General features: G+C 51.1%; 1 protein-coding gene across 6 annotated transcripts in view; it reads left to right on the top strand.

The window, feature by feature from the left end:
* Positions 1-20538, top strand: part of DPF3 (double PHD fingers 3) — a 307659-nt gene that overhangs the window by 112802 nt on the left and 174319 nt on the right. For all 6 annotated transcript variants that reach the window (XR_007911682.3, XR_007911683.3, XM_051826041.3 and 3 more), the window contains exon 2: positions 19166-19326. Coding sequence is in view for 4 of the 6 variants with exons in the window: in XM_051826041.3 (XP_051682001.1) it covers positions 19166-19326 (161 nt within the window). In the remaining 2 variants the exon portion in view is untranslated. The remainder of the gene's footprint in view (positions 1-19165; positions 19327-20538) is intronic.

Here is a 20538-nt window from a genome sequence, read left to right as displayed (position 1 = left end):
GTGTGTGTGTGTGTGTGGCCTTTGCCTTCTAAAAATGAAAGAGAAAACAGCCCCGAGGGGGGTGGTGGTGGTGGTGGTGGTGGGGAAAGTGATGGTGAGCTGCAGGAGGCCCTGGGGAAGCCCCGCCCAGCTCTACCCCTGCTACAGGAAGTCCTCCCCTTTTTTCTACCCCCCACCCCAGCCCCACCCCGCCCCTAGTCTACCCTTCCCTTCTACTTCTGAGTTTCCTTGTGATTGTCCTGGAGAGGTCTGTGCCTGCACGTGTGTTTTCTTGAATTGCATGTGTCCCAGGATGAGCCCATGGCTCCTGCTTGGTTCCCTGGGGAGGAGTCGGGGTCCATGTACCAGCTTTGTGGATGGTCAGCAAGCACCGTGGCTCAATGGCACCATGTCCCGCGGACCAAGTGGCTCTCTGGGCACGTGGGGCCTCCTGCACTTTTTCCTAACTTTCATCATGCTCCTCCTGCCCTCTGCCTTTGAGCTGCCTGCCTGGATGGGTTTGAGCCTGTAACACCCCCCACCCTCCCTTTGCCCCTTGCAGAATGAAGGGACTGGCCATGAGACAGCATGTACTGGTGGGGAATGAGGTCTGGGGAGCTGGCTGACCTGTGTTCTAATCCCACCTCCGCTGCTTAGTAGCCTCATGGCTTTAGTGCGATTCCTTAACCCATCTGAGAGTCAGCTCCCTCGTCTGTTCCTATGAGGGTGGATGTGTGCAACGTGGTGGCCCAGGGCAGAACCTGTCCCCGTCATAGTTGCTCAGCAAAAAGGGGGCTGTGATGATGGAAGCTGGATGATGCTGGCTGTGTTTGCCCTCCAGGGCCCCCCAGGGGGGATCCCCCACACCCTGCCCAGGACCGGCTTGATCCCAGCACAGGGGATCCCCACGTCGGACCTGGTAACCTCTGCTTTCATTCTTGTTGCAGTCAGGCAGGTTTCATGCTCCTGGCAGGACTCTCTCTGAGCACTGTGTCGGTGTCAGCAAAGGGGCCGGTGGGGCCCAGGCCAGGAGCAGAGCTGCCAGGGCCAACCTTCAAGGCTGGAAATCAGCATTGATTTATAGATCTGGGAGGGAGACAGCCACCCCAGGCAGTGATGGAGAGCCTGATGGAGGCAGCTGCAGCGAGCAGGGGCACGGAAGGGGCAGTGGTGCAGGGGGCAGGCAGAAGCGCGGAAGAGGCCGGGGGGGGCAGTCACGTGACACGGAAGAGTCAAGGTTCCAGCAGAAAGCAGCATGGAGTGTTCACAGCAGGACTCTCGGTGGAAGTGTGGGCAGGGACGCGTGCGTGTGAGGTGGCGGCACAGAAGCTGCAAGGCTAGGCCAAGGGGAAGGTTGCCGGGGCCTCCAGGCTGGCTGTGTGGAGAGGGCTGTTCTTCAGGCGCCGTGGCCCTCAGCAGGCAGACACAGCTGCCCACCGTGACCCACAAGGGAGTGCCGGAGGCACACAGACCTCGTCTCTCTCCTGCCTTTCGCTGATGTGCGGCTGGCATCTGCGGTGGTCAGCAGAAGCAGAGGGACAGGAGCAAGTGGCTGGCCGCTCAGGACAGACTCCTGGGCACGGAGCTGGGAGAACTGTGAGGAATCTAGAGGAGCCCACGTGAGAGGCTGCCCAGAGAGGTGCTGGGAGCAGTGAGGCTGAGGACATCTTAGGGACACACGGGTAAGGAGTTGAGTTACAGAGGGGAGGCTGCCAGAGCCAATGAGGCAGGGTGATTGATGTCTTGGACTCAGGGAGGCATGCACAATGGGACTGAAGTCTTAGGCTGTTTCTCTATGGTCTTGAGGAAACTGTAACATCTCAGCCTTGGTTTTCTGATCTGTAAAGTGGGTATGATAAAGACATGTTTCAGTACCTCCTCATGAGGTGCAGTGAAATCCTAAAGTACTCAGCAAGGAGTCTGCTCTGCTGGCTCAGTAATTAAGAACAGATGGAGGGGTTTAAATGAAAGCGCCCAATGGAGTGGCCACTGTGTCTCATGGAAGGCTCTGTGGGGACATCAAGCCATTTGTCTAAGCAGGTGACATTTGGTGAATGCCTGCCATATACCACCCACATGCCAGGTACCAGTCGGAGGCACTGGGAATGCAGGAGTGAACGGACTCCAGCAGCCGTTCTCCAGGGTCCTCACCTATTTACTGGGAAAGGTAGGCAGGAAGCGAGCATGTGAATATGAGAATTGTTGAGGTTGGCACGGTGCTAAGAAGACCGCAAACCGGGGTGGTGGATGAAGAATGAGTGCTGTGGGTGAGGAGTTTGGGGCAGGTTTCTGAGGCAGTGGCCAGGGCACAGAGCCCTGCGCTGTCGAGGGGGAGAAGAGTGCACCTGCTACACTAATGCAACAGCCGGACTCGGGTCCATCCCCCAAGGTGAATCCCCAGAGTCATGTGTCAATGGCATAAAGAGGATGCACACATAATCCAACAAGGGCGTTTAGGGTGGAGCACCTTATGGCAGAGGGAGACACACACACACACACACACACACGCACATACAGAGGCTCCCTGGACACAGCCAAGTGGGAGAGCACTTACTAGACCCTGTTCATGCTGTTTTGACTTCCAGCCCAGAAACGTGAGCTAAAGAAGCCTTTCTTGTCATGAAGTAGCTTGCCTTGGGTATTTCACGTTAGTAACGCTAAGTGGGTTGGTACAAGGGAACTTGAGGTGCAAAGGCCCTGTGCAAGGAGGAGGTTGGTGCTTATGGGGCAGAAGGTAGCTCTGACAGTGGAGCATGGAGGTAATGGTGGCCTCTCCCTCTAGGGTGGTTGGGATTATTAAGTGGAAGGCTCAGAACCATGTGAGTGGCATCTGTATGTGCTCAGTGACCATGAGCTGTTGGATATTAATATCACTATTAAAAAGTATTACTTTAGAAAAGGATGGCATCAATAAATGGAGAAACCCAGTACAAAGTGTCCCAATCCCTCTGCAAAGCTTTGCTCTAGAGGCAGGGTGGTGTGCCGTGGTTACAAGTCCAGACTCTGAAATGAGACCAGCTGCTTGAAATCCTGGCTGGGCCAACTGGTCCGTCACCTTGGGCTTACGGCTTAAGCTTGCCGGACCTTGGCGTCTTCATCGACGGGGATAATGTAGCATCTCTCTTGGAGCATTATAAAGACCAACTGCATTCCTGTCCCTAGTCCTGAGCGCGTAGGATGGTACGGAGCCCACAGAGAGGCTGCCTGGGTGCCGCTGGTCTCCTCAGGGCCCCGCAGCAGATGCAGGCCAGATCCAGCGGGATGCAAACCAAGGCCGCCGCTCGCAGGGAGTTCCCAGTGGAGCCTGGGACTTGCACTTGAAGAGTCCCAGCGACCCAAGGCAGCGTAGGATGCTCATCAGAGGGCTGGTGTGCAGCCAGGAAGGCTTTGAGGAGGGGTGTGAAGACAAGAAAATGAATACCAACCAGATCTGACGCAATCCTGTCCCATGAAGACAAAAATATTCCAGTCTTTCTGCCACAAAGCACTGCTTCAGCCCTTCGCACATGGTCTTTGGAAAAGCCTCTGCTCCCCCAGCCCAGCCTCAACTTTGACAGGGTTCTTACCCCTGTGCCTGGTGGCTTTATAAGCGGGGGGCGTGGCTTGCTTGGGGCACTGGGACCATAGCAGTGCACAAACTCAGCCAGTCTGCACTCTTATCAGCTCCTGCAAAGCCCTTACATCTGCCCCCCATCTTCCCCCAGGCCGGAGGGGCAAAGAAAGTTCAGAAGTCAGGGGCAGCCCAGAAAGGCAGAGGTGGAGGGCAGTGTCAATGGAATTAACTAGAACCCTGTGTGTCTGGCAACTGGCAGATTCTTCTGGTAAGATAAGTGGAACCCTCTGCAAGGTAATTATTAGAGAGCATAAATTCCCCAGATAACCTGTCCTCAAAAGAGATATTGATGGCTGTGGGGCATGCGCTGGAGGCCGCTCTCCCTCCACCCAGTATTGACTCCAGTTTCCCCTCTCTCCCCTCCCGCTCTTTCCCTCTCTCCCCTCCCGCTCTTCCTTCTGTGCTGCTTCTTCCTCTCGGCAGCTGTCCTGCTCCCCCCATGATCACATTAGCTCCTCTGGATCTTTCTGTTTGCCTCCTGGCCTTCTTAATGATGGGAGTCTGGAAGGCAGCCTGGCTCCCTTGCACCTGTGGGGTTCAGCAGTGCAGGTGGTCGAGGGGCAGCCCCCCCACCCGGGGGGGGGCAGTTTCCCTGAGAACACAAGGCCTTGAACTTCGTTTGGCCTGGGAGCCCAGAACAAGCACTTACCATGTGCATGCCAGTCAGGGTCAGGCACTAGGCAGGGCGGGGTCTGTCCCTCATCCCAGGGTTGGAGAGAACGGGGTCAGGTGCTTGGCTTGGGCTGGCAGGTCGTGGGCACCTGCTGGCACATTCTCTCCCCTCCTGGGACTTTCTGAAGCCTTCTCTTCTCTCCAGAGCCTCGGCCTCCCAGGGAGTTCACACTTTGGCTGCTAGTCTCTAAATACCTGCTAACTGTTAAGAAGAGGCAGGGCCGAATGAAGAAGCAGGGCCACCGGAGGCAGCCTCTCCTCTTGTCCCGAGTCATTCAGTTCTGGCCCCACACGCGCACCCTGATTCTTGATCAAACTGGATCTGTCTCCCTTAAAAGCCTACTTACTGTCATCACTGTCCTTGTCCAGGGGACTAAGTCTCACTTAACTTTGACCCTAAGCAGCTTATCAATAAGACGACCTGATCATTGATCAGCCAACCAATAAACTGCCCCCCCCCCATTTTTAAAGATTGATTTATTTATTTGAGAAGTAGAGTTAAAGACAGAGAGACGTCTTCTATCCACTGGTTCATTCCCCAAATGGCCACAATGGCCAGAGCTAGGCCAATCCAAAGTCAGAAGCTGGGAGCTTCTTCTGTGTCCCCCACACAGGTGCAGGGGCCCAAACACTTGGGCCATCTTCCGCTACTTTCCCAGGCCATTTTCAGGGAGCTGGCTTGGAAGTGGAAAAGCCAGGACTTGAACTGGCATCTATGTGGGATGTCGGCACCGCAGCTGGAGGCTTAGCCCACTACGCCACAGCGCCGGCCCTGAAGACCCCTTTTGAGAGGGGAAAGCCATGAGCATAATTGCACTGGGACCTTCATGTGAGCCAGGGCTCCTCCATGCGGACAGGGTCCTGTTGCTGCAAGGTGTTCTCTGGAGATGATGCTGAGAAATGTCAGGCTTGCTGCCAACATGGCGATGACTTAGAGATTGGACTTGGCTGGCTTGACCCTCCCCTCAATTTAACAGATGAGAGCTGGGGACCCGGAGAGCATGGGAGGCTTGCTGAAAACCCAGTGACCAAGTTCCCACTTCTTCTGGGAACCCAGGTCTGGTGCTGGTTCCCACAGCAGCTGATCCGAGGCACTCCCGCATGTCTCACTCCATGGGATGATAGGATGTCTTCTGCAAGACAGCTGTGGGCTGTGACACATCTGTGAACCCAGGGCGACTCTCAGGTCATTTTCTGGAGAGGACAGGGATGGCTGCATAAGGCAGGGTGGCATGGGAGGAGCAGAGGTCTACATGTCCTGTGGCTGGCCATAGCTGAGTTTCTTACTTGGAGAGAGGGAATGAGACAGTGTCCTCCTTGGCAGAGAGAGATTTTGGCAGGGACATCCCACGGGGAGGACAATGCTCCATTCTCCAGCCTCCTCTGCAAGAGCCTTTAGCTCAACGGGAGGCAATTGGGCCCGTGCATCCTTTCACCCCTTGGCCAATAGCATTTCCTAAGTGAAAAAGGGCTTTCAAGGGAGGCTGGAAAAAAGTTAATTTTCAGTGTTGAGTTTTGCTTACTGTAGTTAACAATAATTATTAAATAGGTAGGGTGAGGGAGTGCTTGTTTTCGTGATTATTAACTGTATTCATAGGTTTTTGTTAAGTTGTAGCAAGCTGAGATAATTGTAAAACTACCTGCATGCGTGGTGCTCCTTGAAGGGCTCCTATTCTGTTTATTTCCTTCCAAAGGCAGAGTGTTGTCATTATCAAAAGCTTACACTATCAACCAGGAATCAGCACAGTTTTCCTGTGAAGGTCCAAGTGGCAAATGTTTTCCACTTTGCATGCCACACTGTCTCCGTGGGAACCTAAGTGGGCCTGCCTTTTCTGTGGGAATATATTCCAAGGCCTCCAGTGGGTCTCTGAAATTGCAGATGGTATGGAACCCTATGTATACTAGGTTTTTACTTCTAGGTACGTACCTACAATAAAGTTTAATTTAATTAGGCAAGTAAGTGATTAATAGTAATAACTAATAATCAAGTGGAGGAATTCTTACAATATACTGTTGTATATATACTTACAATATACTGTTAACGTCGTAGTTAACCTGGTAACTGAGATGGCCACTAAAGGACTAATGGGCAGGTAGCATATACAGGGTGGTTACGCTGGACCAGGACTGATCTGTGTCCTGGGCAGAACGGGATAGGACAGTGTAAGATCTCATTACACTGCTTGAAACAGACTGATGAAGTGTTTATCTCCAGAATTGTTTGTTTAGTATTTTTAAGCCATCATGGATTATGGAAACCAAAACTAATGATGGAGGGGGTGGGGAGGGAGCTGTTGTACAAAACTCTGCTATTGTACCCTCAAAGCAACCACAGGTCACATGCAAACTATATGCAAATGAACGTGCATGGCTGTCTTCCCATAGAGCTTTATTTACAAAATTTTGGAGGTGGGGTGGGACAGCTTTGGCCCAGGGGCAGAAAGAGAAGGTGGAAAAATCCCTGAGGGGGGAGTCTGGATGCTGAGAAACTGATGCCAGCCCTGCTTCTCTTGTGGTGGGGCTGTCAGCTCACCTCTCTGGCTCTTGGTTTGCTTTGCGGTAAAATCAGGCATCCTGAACTAGACGTTCTCGAACGTTCCGGAATGCTTCATCCTGACTCTTACGGCAATCTGGCATTTCTCTTTCCCTCACTAGCAGATGCTCTGGACCACAGGGCCTCTCGGAGCCCGCTGCCCTCTGCTCACGCCTGCCGTGGACTTGGCTTCTGAACTGTGCCCTCAGTTTGCACTCCTCTGGGACTGTCTTTTCAGGAAGCACCGTTGTCAGCCCTCCTCGTGAGCTATGGAGAGGTGGCTCTGTGATAGGGAAGGTGAACTCTGGACCGTTTGGCAGTGTGGGAAACTGAAGCACAAAGAAGGGAAATAGCCACAGGTCCCCAGCACGTCAGTGATGCTCTTAGAGACCCAGGTGCCCCCAGGAGACCGTGGTGCAGGTGATGTTAGCTCTGGAGGCAAAGGTCGCTGAGAAGGGGCCACGGTGACCTCATGAGAGGCTGAAGGTGCATTGGCCAGCACTGCCTTAACTTAGCAGAGCCACATACGTCCCTAGACAAATTCCCTGAAGCTCCTATGCTTCAGTTTGCCAATCTGTAAAATGGAGGGAAATGCTCGTCTCTGGTTGTCTGAGGATACATTGAGAGAATATACACACAGAGTGTGCAACAGTGCCTGGCACACGTGATAAGCGCCTCCGCCATGTCAGTGACACCCCTGTTGCTGTCTTTACCGTCATCCTATCCCTCTTTGACAATCAAGTTGAGGTGTTTCTTCTGCATTTTTATACCAGACTGATTTTCCAGTTTTGGATGGCAGGTGTGGGCTGAAGGCTTTGTGCTTGGCCTTTATGTGAAGTGACTCTTGACAAGGTGGGAAGCCAGATGCTGGAGGAGGAAAGGTAGGGAAGGAAGGATGAGGTCTTGGGAAAACAGATACACCAGGAAAGGAGAATCAGACAGAATTCAGTCAAGCTCCCTGCTCGTTTTGGGGATGGGAAGAAAAAGAGACCTCAACTAAGTAGAACAGAGCTTTGTCGTGATTCTGGGACATGACTGTTTGGGTATTTCTGGGGTGCTCTCAAATGTTTAGTTGGGTCCTTGTGACTTCCCAGGATATTTTTGCTCCTTCCACTGGAGAACTTAAATTTGGGGATATAATCAGCTTCTTGGCCTGTCCGACTGTGTTGCATCCTTACTGAGAGGTGGACAAGCGTGTGTCTCAAAAACCGCAGGCCCGAGAGGACTTGCTTAGGAGGCCGCCCAGAGAAGGCGGGTGACTCTCCACCTCGGGCAGGGTCAATGAGACCTTGCTTCTTTGTTTGGCTGGGTGTCCCTTAGAAGGATGGCTTGCAGGTCCCTGGATGTGCAGGGCTCTCGCTTCTGTGAGCTGATCTTAAACAGCTCTGACAGGAGGGCAGAGGTCCCCAAGTGAGGTCAAGACCGCAAATCCCATCCCAGCAGGTGCCTGATGGGGAGACAGCGCCCTCCGGATGACCTTCAAGTTCCCATTGATTTCCTGTCAAGCCGCTGCCCCTCCCCCAGCCTGCTGTTGCCCCTGGCACTACCCACAGGCACTGGGCTTTGAAGGGGAGGTGGATCAGCCCTCTGAGAAAGATCACGCACGAGAGGTTAATTCAGGGAAATGGGATGGGTCCATTGGAGGCTGTCTTTGGCACTGCTAGGTTATAGTGCCTGAATCAGACCTGGAATGTTCCTTTTGGGTGTGGAGAGGAGTGACTGAGATCATGAATGCCTTAATTTATGCATTTGCCCCATCCTGTTCCGGGCTTCGGGGTGCACAGGTGGCATTGTGGAGCCGTGAATGAGATTCGAGCGTGGGCACGTTGGGTAGGGAGAGTCAGAAGTGAGAGGTGGTAGTGTGCGGCTCTCACTTCCCGTGTCTGGGGGTCTCCCACCAGCGACGATGTCTAGGTGTCCTTTATCTGCTCACTGATATCTGTTGAGTATTTTTCCTGGGTGCGAGGGGTCTGACGAAACAAGGACTGCAAGGAGCTGAGGACGGAGTTGTATGGAGACCAGACAGTCAGCTGGCAAAGTGGACGCTCTTGATAGAGCTAAATGCTAGGGAGGAAAGCGAAAGAGGATGTGCGATGGGAAGGGCTAGAGCAGGAGTGGGGTGGGCGAGGCAAAGACAGAAGCAGCAGGTGCCAGGTAGAGGAGGCCCGAGGGTGGTCACCTTGCTAGAAGAGGGGACAGGAAGGATAGAGCTGAGAGTGGAGCCCAGCGGGCAGGACCAGGACGGGGAGCAGCTTGGAGCCCACAGCCATGGCAAGGAGTTTGGATTTTATTTGGAATGCAACGAGAAGAGAAGACGTTGGGGGATTTCGGGAGGCGAGAATGTCATGGTCTGATTTCCTTTTAAAAAGATCATTTGGGCTGTTGTGTGGAGATTTGACTACCCTGTGGCTGTGTTAAATGCCAGACTGGTATTCCCTTTACAGGGGAGGGCAGCACCCAGGGCCTTGTATCCTAGCAGTGGAGATGGGGCTGAGGCTCTGTTTGCCCAAGACTTGTCTCTAATCAATGGTCTGCTTCTCCAGCTGATCACACCCAGGGGACAGCAGGCGGGTGCCCTGCTCTTCACCAAGGACTCAGCCTGTGAGCCGGGGAGACTAAAAATACTTTCTCAATCAATGTAGCTTCTGGGGTGTGTGTGTGTACGCACGCACTACGTGTGATTCACCATAGATAAAACAGACTATTTTTTTTCACTTTTGAAAGTTGGTTGCATCTTTAGCCTCCAGAGGAGAGATTTATTTTGTCGCGTTGGATGCCATTTGAAAGGCAAACCTTGGACACAAGAGAAGCTACAGTCCCTGTGTTCCTCAGAGACTCCCCGCCCCCTGCACGTGTTATTTACTGGGTGGGGAGAGCTCGCACTCCTTCACCCCCGCCTCCAGTCTCCTGTCCTTGGCAGCCCCTGACTTCAACCCTGAGATGCGTATGTCATCAGAACACCCAGTGGCAGCTCAGAAATCATGGCCAGGTTCAATATAAATTCCGTCTTGCTTAGGCAGCTTTGCATAATAAGTCCCTGAGAAAGTCTTCAACAGAGTAGAGGGCAGAAAAGGAATTTATTGGGTCTAGTGGGCCTGAACATCAGCCTGATTGGTGTTTAAGTCACGGTGGGAATTTGAGAGTTCAAATCCTTGGTCTAACGTGGCTTTTACGAGAGATGCCCCTGTCCCCATGTGCCCTTCCTGGAATGCTATGAAGGTCAGAGCCATTGCCAGGATGACGATGCTAAGGATATCAGGTCTTCTCCATACAGCTGCCTGGATCGAGTCTCTTGGATGCTTTGTTGGGGAGAGAGACTTGCGTGGGATGAGTCTGATACGGGTTCTTGCTCCCACGCCAACTGCCTAAGAGAAATTTTCCCGCAGGAATAAAACCAGTTGAGTTAAGGTTAGCTAACTGGGCTTTCCAGATCTGCCATGAAAATGTGGCTGACGCCTGTCACAAGGCCCCGCTGTTCACGCTCCTGTTTCAGAGGTTGGGGAGTTACCTGTAGCTCACGGAGTTTCCTATTTCTCAGAGTCACTGGGGGCATCTGAGGTGCATGGATCACACCCGAAGCTTCTAGAATCAGAATTTCCCAGCCCCCATCCACTGCTGGTTCTTACGCAGACCCAAGTTTGAGAGCCAACGCCTCAACTGTTATTTTTGAGAGTAGGGAGGCAGCGATCTTGATAAGCACCAAAGGCACTAAGAGAAGCCGGCTCTTCTGGGGTGGGTTTGATGTCAGTGCAGTAGAGGAGTTAGCGAACCTCTTGTCAGCTTCAGGAAAGGGAAATGTTAATTCCCTGGCATCTTGAGCATGGAATGCATTTTTAGACAGAGAGAGTGGAATCTTGAGATCGGAAAGGACCCTTTTTCTTAAGGGAAAATTTAGTAGGACTTGAACTTGTAGGATATCTGTTGACAGTACTCACATTCCTGCACTCCAGAGAAGCCAAAGAAGTTCTGGTGTACCTCATGTTCATATGGAGAACGTCAGGGCGGCCCAAGCATTCTCAGCTGTGGTGCTTGCACTGGTTTGCTGGGATGGCCTGGCATTTCAAACAAGCAGGCTGTTTTTATCACATGCTTCGACATTCCAAACTTGGGTAGTGTGCACAGGTCTAACTCTCCATCGCTGTCTTAAAGAGTCGAATTGGGTGGGGTGACATAAGGAGGGTGACAGAGATCTGTCAAAGGTAAGTGACATGATTAGGTAGCCATAGTGAGTACGGAACGCACAAGTGTTACTTTGGAGTAGGGGGACTAGCCTGCTCAGGCAGAGGGTCTGTCTACAAGGTGGGATAAACTCCTGCTCATTGGGAGATGCAGAAGGGAATGACCGTGGACTGAGGGCATTAACACCTGTGTGGTAGGAGTTGCATTTCTTTCAATTCTCTTGCAGACCTGAAGCAGGTGTTATGTTACCCGTGTTGTAGGTGGTGGAGTGTAGGTTTGGGGAGAGGAAGTACCATGCCTCAGGGTGTTAGCTGACAAGCAGCAGAGCCAGACTCAGACCAGCCTGACTCCACATTCGAAGTCATCTTCCTGCTGCCCAGTACTGGGGCTCTCCAAGAACTCTGATGGCCTGGCAGAGGGATTTGAGGATTCTTGGGAGCTGCCTGGCTAGTGTTCTGAGGAGTGAGACTAACAACTGGGTTTGGGGAGCCTTCTTTTTGCCAGGCGGGGTAAGAGGGGAGCCATAGTGATTGTAGTCAGGAGACGGCTGCAGTAATGCAGGTACTGGGCAATGAGGATGCAGGAGAGATGTTGCAGATATTATCTTCATTTTTCCCTGAAGTTGCTAGATCACCAACCTATACGTGCAGCCGGCTCTGAAGACTGTGCCCATGTGTGGAGAATAGATTTTATGGCTCTAATGGAAATGCCTACGCTAGGTGAGTGTAATGAGTTGTTGTCCAGTGCAATCCAACAGAGGTTTGCTGGGCACCTACTACGTGCTGGGCTTGAGGCTGGATGCTGGGGGTGAATTAAGAAGACCAGGTCTGCAGGGCTGCTGGGCTGCAGCTTCCAGGGGATGCCATCCACACTGAGGTTGCTATGCACGGCACCGTGGGGTTGCTGAGTGCCCGGCTTGAGTGGCTGTGTGCTGTTGCCCTGCAGATGTGGTCTCTGCCCTCTTGAAATTGATAGTCTGGTAGAGAAGACAAATATCAAACCCTGAATTGAGTTGAAATCAATATCATTGCTGATATGAGAGGGGCTTCAAAAAGTTAATGAAGGGGTGAATGTTTTTATTGTTTTAAAGGTGTATTTTATTTATTTGAAGGGCAGAGTTACAGAGAGAGAGGGGGAGAGGGAGAGGTCTTCCATCTGCTGGTTCACCCCCCAAAATGGCTGTAAAGGCCAGGGCTGGGACAGATCAAAGCCAGGAGCCAGGAGCCAGGGGCCATATCCAGGAATCCAACATGGGTGCAGGGACCCAAAGACTTGGGCCATCTTCTGCTGCTTTTCCAGGCGCATTAGCAGGGAGCTGGATTGGAAGTGGAGCAGCCGGGGCTTGAAGTGGTGCCCGTATGGGATGCTAGCGCAGCAGGCTGGAGCTTTACCCATTAGGCCACAATGCTGGCCCGAGGGCTGAGTGTTTGACCTGGTGGTTAAGATACCTGTGTCTCACAGTGGAGATTCTGGACTGGATTTCCCACTCTGCCTCCTGCTAATGTGCAGCCCAGAAGGCAGCAGGTGGTGGCTCTGCTCTTTGGGTCTCTGCTGCTCACATGAGAGACCTGAATTGAGTCCTGGTTTTAGCTGGTCCAGTCCCGGGCTTTGCATGCATCTGGGGAGTGCACCAATGCACAGAAAACTATTTTTGTCTTTATGCCTCTTGAATAAATAAGGAAAAATATTATCTTTTAATTCCATTTTTCCACAAACATTTTGGAGTACCCTCGTATTATTGTTGGCTTTGCTGGTAGAAGATAACATATGGGAGGAGGGTGCTTGGAATCTTTCTCCCCTACTCTCCTTAGCCCATTCCTATTTCAAATATTAGAATCACTGTCTTAGCTCCAGCTGTGTAACAAAATGCCATAGACTGGGTGGCTTAAAGCACATTATTTTACACAGTTCTGCAGGCCAGGAAGTTCCAGATCAGGGTGCCAGCATGGTCAGGTTTCTGGTGAGACCTCTTTTCCTAGTTTCATGTGACTGCTCTCTTCCTGTTTCCTTACATGGCACAGTTGGAAAGATAGATAGATAGACAGACAGACAGACTGACTCATGTCCCCCCTCCCTTTTTAAAATATTTTTAATTTATTTGGAAGGTAGAGTGACAGAGAGAGGGAGAGACACACAGAGAAAGGGATCTTCCATCTACTGGTTCACTCCCCAAAGCAGCTAGGGCTGGGCCAGGCTAAAGCCAGGAGGAACTCCATCCAGGACTCCACGTGGGTGCAGGAGTCCAAGCACTTGGTCCATCTTCTGCTGCTTTTCCAGACACATTAGTGGGGAGCTGGATTGGAAACAGAGCAGCCAGGACTCGAACCTGTGCTCTGATATGGGATGGTGGTGTCACAGGAGGTGGCTTAACCCACTGCACCACAATGGCAGCCCCTCATGTCTCCTCTCCTGTGAGCCCTCATTCCCACCGAGAGGCTCCATCCTCAGTCCCACAGGTCCCATCTCCAAACGCCGTCACACTGGGGATTAGGACTCCAACCTGTGACTTACATTTCAGGCTGTAGCAAACACTAAATTTGATCTTGCTTCATGCTTGCTCTAGAGACAGGACAGTGCTTCCCTGACCTTGTCAAATATTGTCTGTCCCCTGCTTCCCTGTCCTTACAGAAAACTAAACGAGAGCGGGAGCTCTTCATGCCACACTTAGGCTTACACATGCTTAAAGGAAATGGATGTTGTGCAGATGAGTTTCACGTGTGTTTGCTGGTGGCTGTGGAGCCTGGGCAGGGCATCCAGGAGCCCATGGAGAGTAGGAGGTGCCCCTGGGGGCAGGAGGGACAAGACGTACTGCCTCCAGGGGCCTTCTTTATCTCTGCTTATCTCTGCACAAACAGCAGCGAGGAGGAGCCATGGTGCTGTTTTTGCAGCCAGAAGGGCCCCCATACAGTGGGAATGGAGAGCAGGGGACAACTCCTGAGAGATGGAAGTGCTCAATGGCTGAAGGGCTGAAGGCAGGAAGGGCAGGGACAACCTGCCTGGGCAGCGGGAGCCCAACCCACAGCCCAGAGGAACGCGGCTTGCGGAGGCAGCAGGCTTCTGGCAGGGGCTCCTGGAGGCTTTTACTCTTATGCTGCAGGATGCCTGTGCTTGGCTCTGAACGCAGAGGAGTCTGGGAGTCTGGTTGGCAGGTTGGGGCTGAGAATCGTCTCTGGGCAGGGCATGGGGAGTCTCAGGGATCACATGAGGACTCGAGAACAGGGGTTGGAAGAGGAGGAGCAGAGGGTCTTGGAGGGGCTGTGGCAGGCTTGGAGAGTCATATTTGGAGCCGACTGGCAGCGAGCTTGGAGTGGTCCCCTTTGAGCCGTGGAATCCACCTCTCCCCAGGTACACTCAAGGAGCTTGCTGGGAGATCTGCAAGGGTGCCCAGATCTCAGAGGTTGGGTGGCTCCCTCTCTGCACCTAGGATTCCCCAGGGGGCCCTGGCCCTGGCCAGGCCCACCAGACCCAGCAGGCGATGGGTGGGGAGTAGCGGGGGGTCCAGCTCGGCTCTCACAGAGAGCCCAGCAATTTGTTCTCTTGTCCTTCCTGCTTCTGATTGCAGCCTTGAGTAGCCCGAAGTCAGTTGTGGATGAGAACATCATTCTGCCATGCCTCGTGCCACCTGCCTGGAGCCTGGGCTGTTGATCATCCCCTGGTAATCCAGGCTGCTCTGTAAGATGTAGACAGGTGATAGCTGTGGCTGGCTGGGCCATGCCTGACCCAGCCTGGGGCGCGCTGGTCACTGCGGCACAAAAATGAGTCATACCCTGCCAGCCTCTCCCTGCTCCCTGTACCCCTTCGTGAGTTCAATGCAAAGTGTCACCCCTGGGATGCTATCATTGTGGCCTTTTTTTTTTTTTTTTTGGGGTAGAAATACCGTGTTGGGAAGGGCATTTTTTCTTGCTCCTGTTTAAATTGCTTTTCACGGGCTAGGGAGACCTGGCCATCGATTTCAAGCCCAGTGAAGATTTCGGCTAACTTTTGGAGAAGGACAGCTTGGGTTTACCAGGGAGATTCAAATCTCTTTTCTCCTCTCACATCTTGAAAAGCCTTTAAACTTTTGTTGCCAAATCTCTGCCAGCACCCAGTCTGTTTAGAAGTGACTTCCCTGAGCAGGATGGCAGAAGGGCTGCTGGCTGATACGTTTTGTAGCTTCAGTCTTTAATGCAGTCATTCCTAGTCCACAGAAAGTCTCCTGTTTATATAAGAGAGAGAGATCATTTACAGACAGATTGCATTGAGTATACATTTCCCCCAGCATGCCTATTACTAAATAAAACTATTTCTGTATTATTAAACTGTTATTACTAATAATGCTTCATGTTATGGAAGTAGAAAGCATTGGAGATGAAATTAATTTTCGCCTGGGTGCCCCTCTGTTTGACTTTGTTCCATTTGGTGTAGGGCATAGATGTTGGCCAACTTTGCTTTAGCAAGTTCACTTTCTTTTTTTAAAAGATTATGTATTTTCATTTCATTTGAAAGAAAGGGGAGGGAAAGAAAGAGAGGGGACACACACACACAGAGAGAGAGAGAGAGAGAGAGAGAGAGAGAGAGATATCTTTCATTCACTGTTTCACTACCTAAATGCCTGCACAGCTGGGGCTGGGCCAGGCTGAAGTCAGAAGCCTGGAATTCCATCCAGGTCTCTTGTGTAGGTGGCAGGGACCCAGATACTTGAACCATCACCTGCTACCTCCTAGGGTGTGCATTAACAAGATGTTGGATCAGAGTGGAGGAGATGGGGCTTGAACCAGGCATTCCGTTATGGGATGTAGGCATCCTAAGCAGAGACTTAACCATTGCATCACATGCCTGCCTCAGCAAGTTTGTTTTCTGGTTCCTCTTGTGAGGATTGAAGCTGTTGGAAGTGAGTTACTAGCGTATCAGCCGAAGTCCAATTTGAAATGCTGTTGTAGACTTCTGTTATTGGCTTCCAGAAGTCTCTTTTGAAAATGGAAACTCTGTTCTCCCTGGTGGGTGAGTTTTAGTGTACAATTTTCCTTTTTCAATTTTTTTGGGACCTGGTTTTATGGATTCTTCGTTCAGTAGAATTCCTGGGTTGGACTCAGTAATGTTTTTTTTGGGTGGTCTGTCAACACTTGGTTGGGAAACCAGATTACTATTTGTTACCTAGGACACCTGTCCATCAGGAGTTCTGCAAGTTCTCATCAGTGTGGTGTGGCTGACATTGTGGCATGGCCAGTGTGGTCAGCATGATTCCTGGAGGGGAGCTGGAACAGTCAGGTCACCCTGAACAGGGTGGGCCATCGGCCTGGGCTGAGCTGTTGTAAGTTTTGTCCCACTGTGCTACATCAGCTGGGTTGAGGAGGCATTTAAGCTGGTGTGACACAGATGCACATTTTCTAGGAAATTATTATTCTTGATCAATCTGGTGATCCTTGTCACCAACTTTGATTACATCAGCTTATGTGCCATTCAGTTTTATAGCATTTTAATGGGCTTTCACCCTCCCCTCCCAAATTTATTTCCAGCTGTGTGACTATTCTAATTTGATTATTTTTTTGATTTTGCAACTACCGGCACAGTTTCTGAGCATGCTATGCCTTCCTTGGGAGTACGAGGATCTTCAGGGGGTGAAAAAAACCAAAGCTTTCTTTTTTTCCAGATGCTTGTCAAAAAGTTGATTAGTTGTATTCTCCCAGAGTAAGATGTTTGCTTGGAACTCTTTGATAGAATCTGACCCATTGATTTTCTAAAAACAGTATAGAAAACTTCATTTAGAACTTTGCTTTCTAACAAGTAGTGGTGAAGATGGGGTAACTGGAAGCCTGGTGCACTGTGGGTGGGAATGTGAAATGAGATAGCCACTAAGGACAATCATATGAGTGGTTGCTTGACAGATTGAAAATGGGACTACCGTATGATCCAGCAATCCCACTCCTGGGTGTGTGCCCGAAATAATTAAAAGCAGGGACTTGAACAAGTACTTATATGCCCAGAGTCCATGGCACCATTATTCCCAATAGCTCAAACGTGGAAGCAACCATGGATAGAAGAATGAATAAGCAAAATGTGGTTTATACAGACAATGGAATATTATCTAACTTTAAAAAGTAAGGTGCTTAGATGAACTGAAATCAAAGGCAGGGAAAGTCGAGTGTTGTTTGCCAGGGTTGGGGAGAAGGTGGAATAAGGAGTTAGTGTTTAAGCGGTAGAGTTTCACTTGCACAATGAAGAGTTCTAGAGCTGGATGGTGGTGATGGTTGTGCAACCACGTGAAGGTACTTAATACCACTGAACTGTATACTTAGAAATGATTAAGATGATCAATTTTATGTCTGTTTTTAAAAAAGAATTGTAAAAGCCCAACTTGGCTTTCTTTATTATATTTTGGTTAAGAAAAACCAGATTTTTTTTTAATTTTTATTTTTTGACAGGCAGAGTGGACAGTGAGAGAGAGAGACAGAGAGAAAGGTCTTCCTTTGCCGTTGGTTCACCCTCCAATGGCCGCCGCGGCCGGTGCGCTGCGGCCGGCGCGCCGCGCTGATCCAATGGCAGGAGCCAGGAGCCAGGTGCTTTTCCTGGTCTCCCATGGGGTGCAGGGCCCAAGCACCTGGGCCATCCTCCACTGCACTCCCTGGCCACAGCAGAGAGCTGGCCTGGAAGAGGGGCAACCGGGACAGAATCCGGCGCCCCAACCGGGACTAGAACCCGGTGTGCCGGCGCCGCTAGGCGGAGGATTAGCCTAGTGAGCCGCGGCGCCGGCCGAAAAACCAGATTTTTAACCCAGAGATTTTCTCTCCTAGATTTTGACTTTCTCAAATCTACAATAGAGCCAAAAAGGACTCGCAATGCTGGTTCAGAATGAGCGACCTGATTCTCCTTTGCACCTCCAGTTCCTGTGTCTCCTCCCCTTCTCACCTCCCTCCCCTCCCCAAGAAGTTCAAATTTACCTGGCAGATGTTATTTTTTTAAAAAATTTATTAATTTCACACCTTTCTTTTTTTTAAAAAAAAGATTTTATTTACTAATTTGAGAGAGAGATTTACAGGCAGAGAGAGGGAGAGAGAGAGAGGTCTTCCATCTGCTGGTTCACTCCCCAGATGGCCTCAACAGCCAGAGCTGTGCTGATCTAAAGCCAGGAGCCAGGTGCTTCTTCCTTGCCTCCCATGTAGGTGCAGGGGCCCAAGGACTTGGGGCATCTTCTACTGCTTTTCCAGGCCATAGCAGAGAGCCGGCTGGGAAGTGAAGCAGCTGTGCCTCAAACTGGCACCTATATGGGATGCTGATGGCACAGGCAAAGGCTTAGCCTACAAGCCACAGCACTGGAAGTTATGTTATTATATTTCTATTTCCTTAAGCCATTTATTACCCTCCACCACGTGCCTCTGCTTTATTTATTAGGCATTTGATCTCGTTGATTATTTTTGTGCTTTACATTAGATTAGTTAAGTCAATGGCATGTTTTTGGTCTTCAAAAGGACACCTTCTTAACATTAGCATCACCGTATGTCTGTGGATCCCAGAGACTTGAAAATGTAGAATTTCCTGGGCTTAATCAGATCCACACTCCAGCAAAACAGGTCTCGCTACTTGTGTTTTAAACTCCCAAGAGTTGAATGATTCTGAGCTCAACTATTATTTTGAATGCTGCTTTTGTTTGCTTCCCATCAGAGAAAGTCATTTTTCTTGAAGGATGTGGTTTCAAAGTGTGGGTGTCTGTCCCTGTCTGCCCCGGTTCCCCTGTGAATCGCTCTGCGTTGCGGCGAGTTGCAGCCTCTGGTCAGAGTGTTTCTCTCCCGCAGTGGCAGGAATCCGGGTAGCTTGGCTGGGAGCTTGGGTTCCTCTGGAGCGTCTGCCTGTGACTGCAGAGCACAGGGCGTGGGTCACGACGGCTGGGAGGGGGATTCTAGAAGCAGACCCCACGCGGCATGTTGTTCCGGAGAGAGGCCACATGCTTTCTACGGCGCGGCCTCGTCACTGTTCCTGGTGGCTCATTCGCTGCGCTCCAGGCTGTCTGTTGATGGAGCTTCGGGTTGCCGGTGGGTTTGGGGTTGGAAATAGAACCTGGCGGAGGCGCTCCTGGCACTGCGCTCCGTGCGCTTCGTCTTGATCCTCATAACCGCACAGATTCTTCCCGGGAGATGGATGCGGGGGCGTCGGGTTGCCTCTGGGGCTGTTTCGGGTTCCCCCGGCCTCATGCCTTCCGTCCCTGTCTCCCGCAGGCTCGGGGACCAGTTCTACAAGGAAGCCATCGAGCACTGCCGGAGCTACAACTCGCGCCTGTGCGCGGAGCGCAGCGTGCGCCTCCCCTTCCTGGACTCGCAGACCGGGGTGGCCCAGAACAACTGCTACATCTGGATGGAGAAACGGCACCGAGGGCCAGGTGAGCCGCGCCGCCCCTGGGTGTGCGGCCGCCTGGCTGGAGCCGGGAGGACAGGGCTGGGGAACCCACCGGGTGGGATGGGGGCTGCACGTGGTCCTGGCGCGGGTTCCAAGGAATGTCACTAGGCCTGGGTGGGACACCGAATTCCGGAGGCATCCTGCATATGTGTCCCCAAGAGAAGGCCAGGCCCGTGGAGAGCAGCCCTCCCCTGTCCCTCTGTGGTGTGGGTCCCAGGCTGGAAATCTGCACGCAGATCTGGGCGAGAGGCCTTGTCACCAGACCTCTGCCCCTCAGCCTCCTTATGTAGGAATGTGGGTGAGAACTGCTTCACTGCTTAGGATTTTCTCCAGATTAAATGGAAATATCCACGACAGACTCCTCATGTAGTAAGTGTGTGCTGGGAAAAGTGCCGGACTGTTGTTGATAATAATAATAATAATAATGATAATGATATTGACATAATAATGATATTGATAATGATATAAAAATGATAATAATAATATTATTATTATTACCAGGAGGAGACTTAACATTTTTGTGGGAAATAGTGTTAAAAGATGATTTTGGTGGGAAGAAGTTTGAAATCCATGCATATTTTTTTCATAATGCACATTTCCCATGAACACTTGCACTTTGATACTAGTTTTTTAGGCTCCAAAGATCAAAGATGGATAGGGATTAGGAATGCAACTACACAAATGCAGTGTTCTTCCTCTGTATGGAGATACATATATATATATATATATATAATTTTATTTGAAACACTTCATTCTATTTTTGAAATTATTTGAGAGGCAGCAAGAGATACACACACAAAGAGAGAGAGAGAGAGAGAGAGAGAGAGGGAGAGAGAGCGCCAGCCCATTTGCTGGTTCACTCCCCAAGTACCCAGGAGCTGGGAACTCAGTCCAGGTCTCTCACATGGTGGCAGGAACCCAACTACTTGAGCCATCACCAGTGGCCTCCCAGGGTCTGCATTAGCAGGAAGCTGGAATCTGGAGTGAAGCTGCGATTGCAGTATGGGATGCAGACATCCCAACCAGTAACCTTAATTGCTGTGCCAAAAAGGTTTTATTTTGAAAAATTGCAAGCGCATATAAAGCCAGAAAGAATAGAAAAATGTTGTCTGCACGCATCCCAGCCTCAACAATGACCGACTTATGGCCAATCTTGTTACATTTATCCTCACCGCCAGCTTTTCCTCCGTGTCCC

The sequence above is a fragment of the Oryctolagus cuniculus genome, chromosome 20 (assembly GCF_051225735.1).
Source record: "Oryctolagus cuniculus isolate XC-2025 breed Fujian yellow rabbit chromosome 20, ASM5122573v1, whole genome shotgun sequence".
Taxonomy (NCBI): domain Eukaryota; kingdom Metazoa; phylum Chordata; class Mammalia; order Lagomorpha; family Leporidae; genus Oryctolagus; species Oryctolagus cuniculus.
This window is presented reverse-complemented; position numbering and strand designations above follow the sequence as displayed.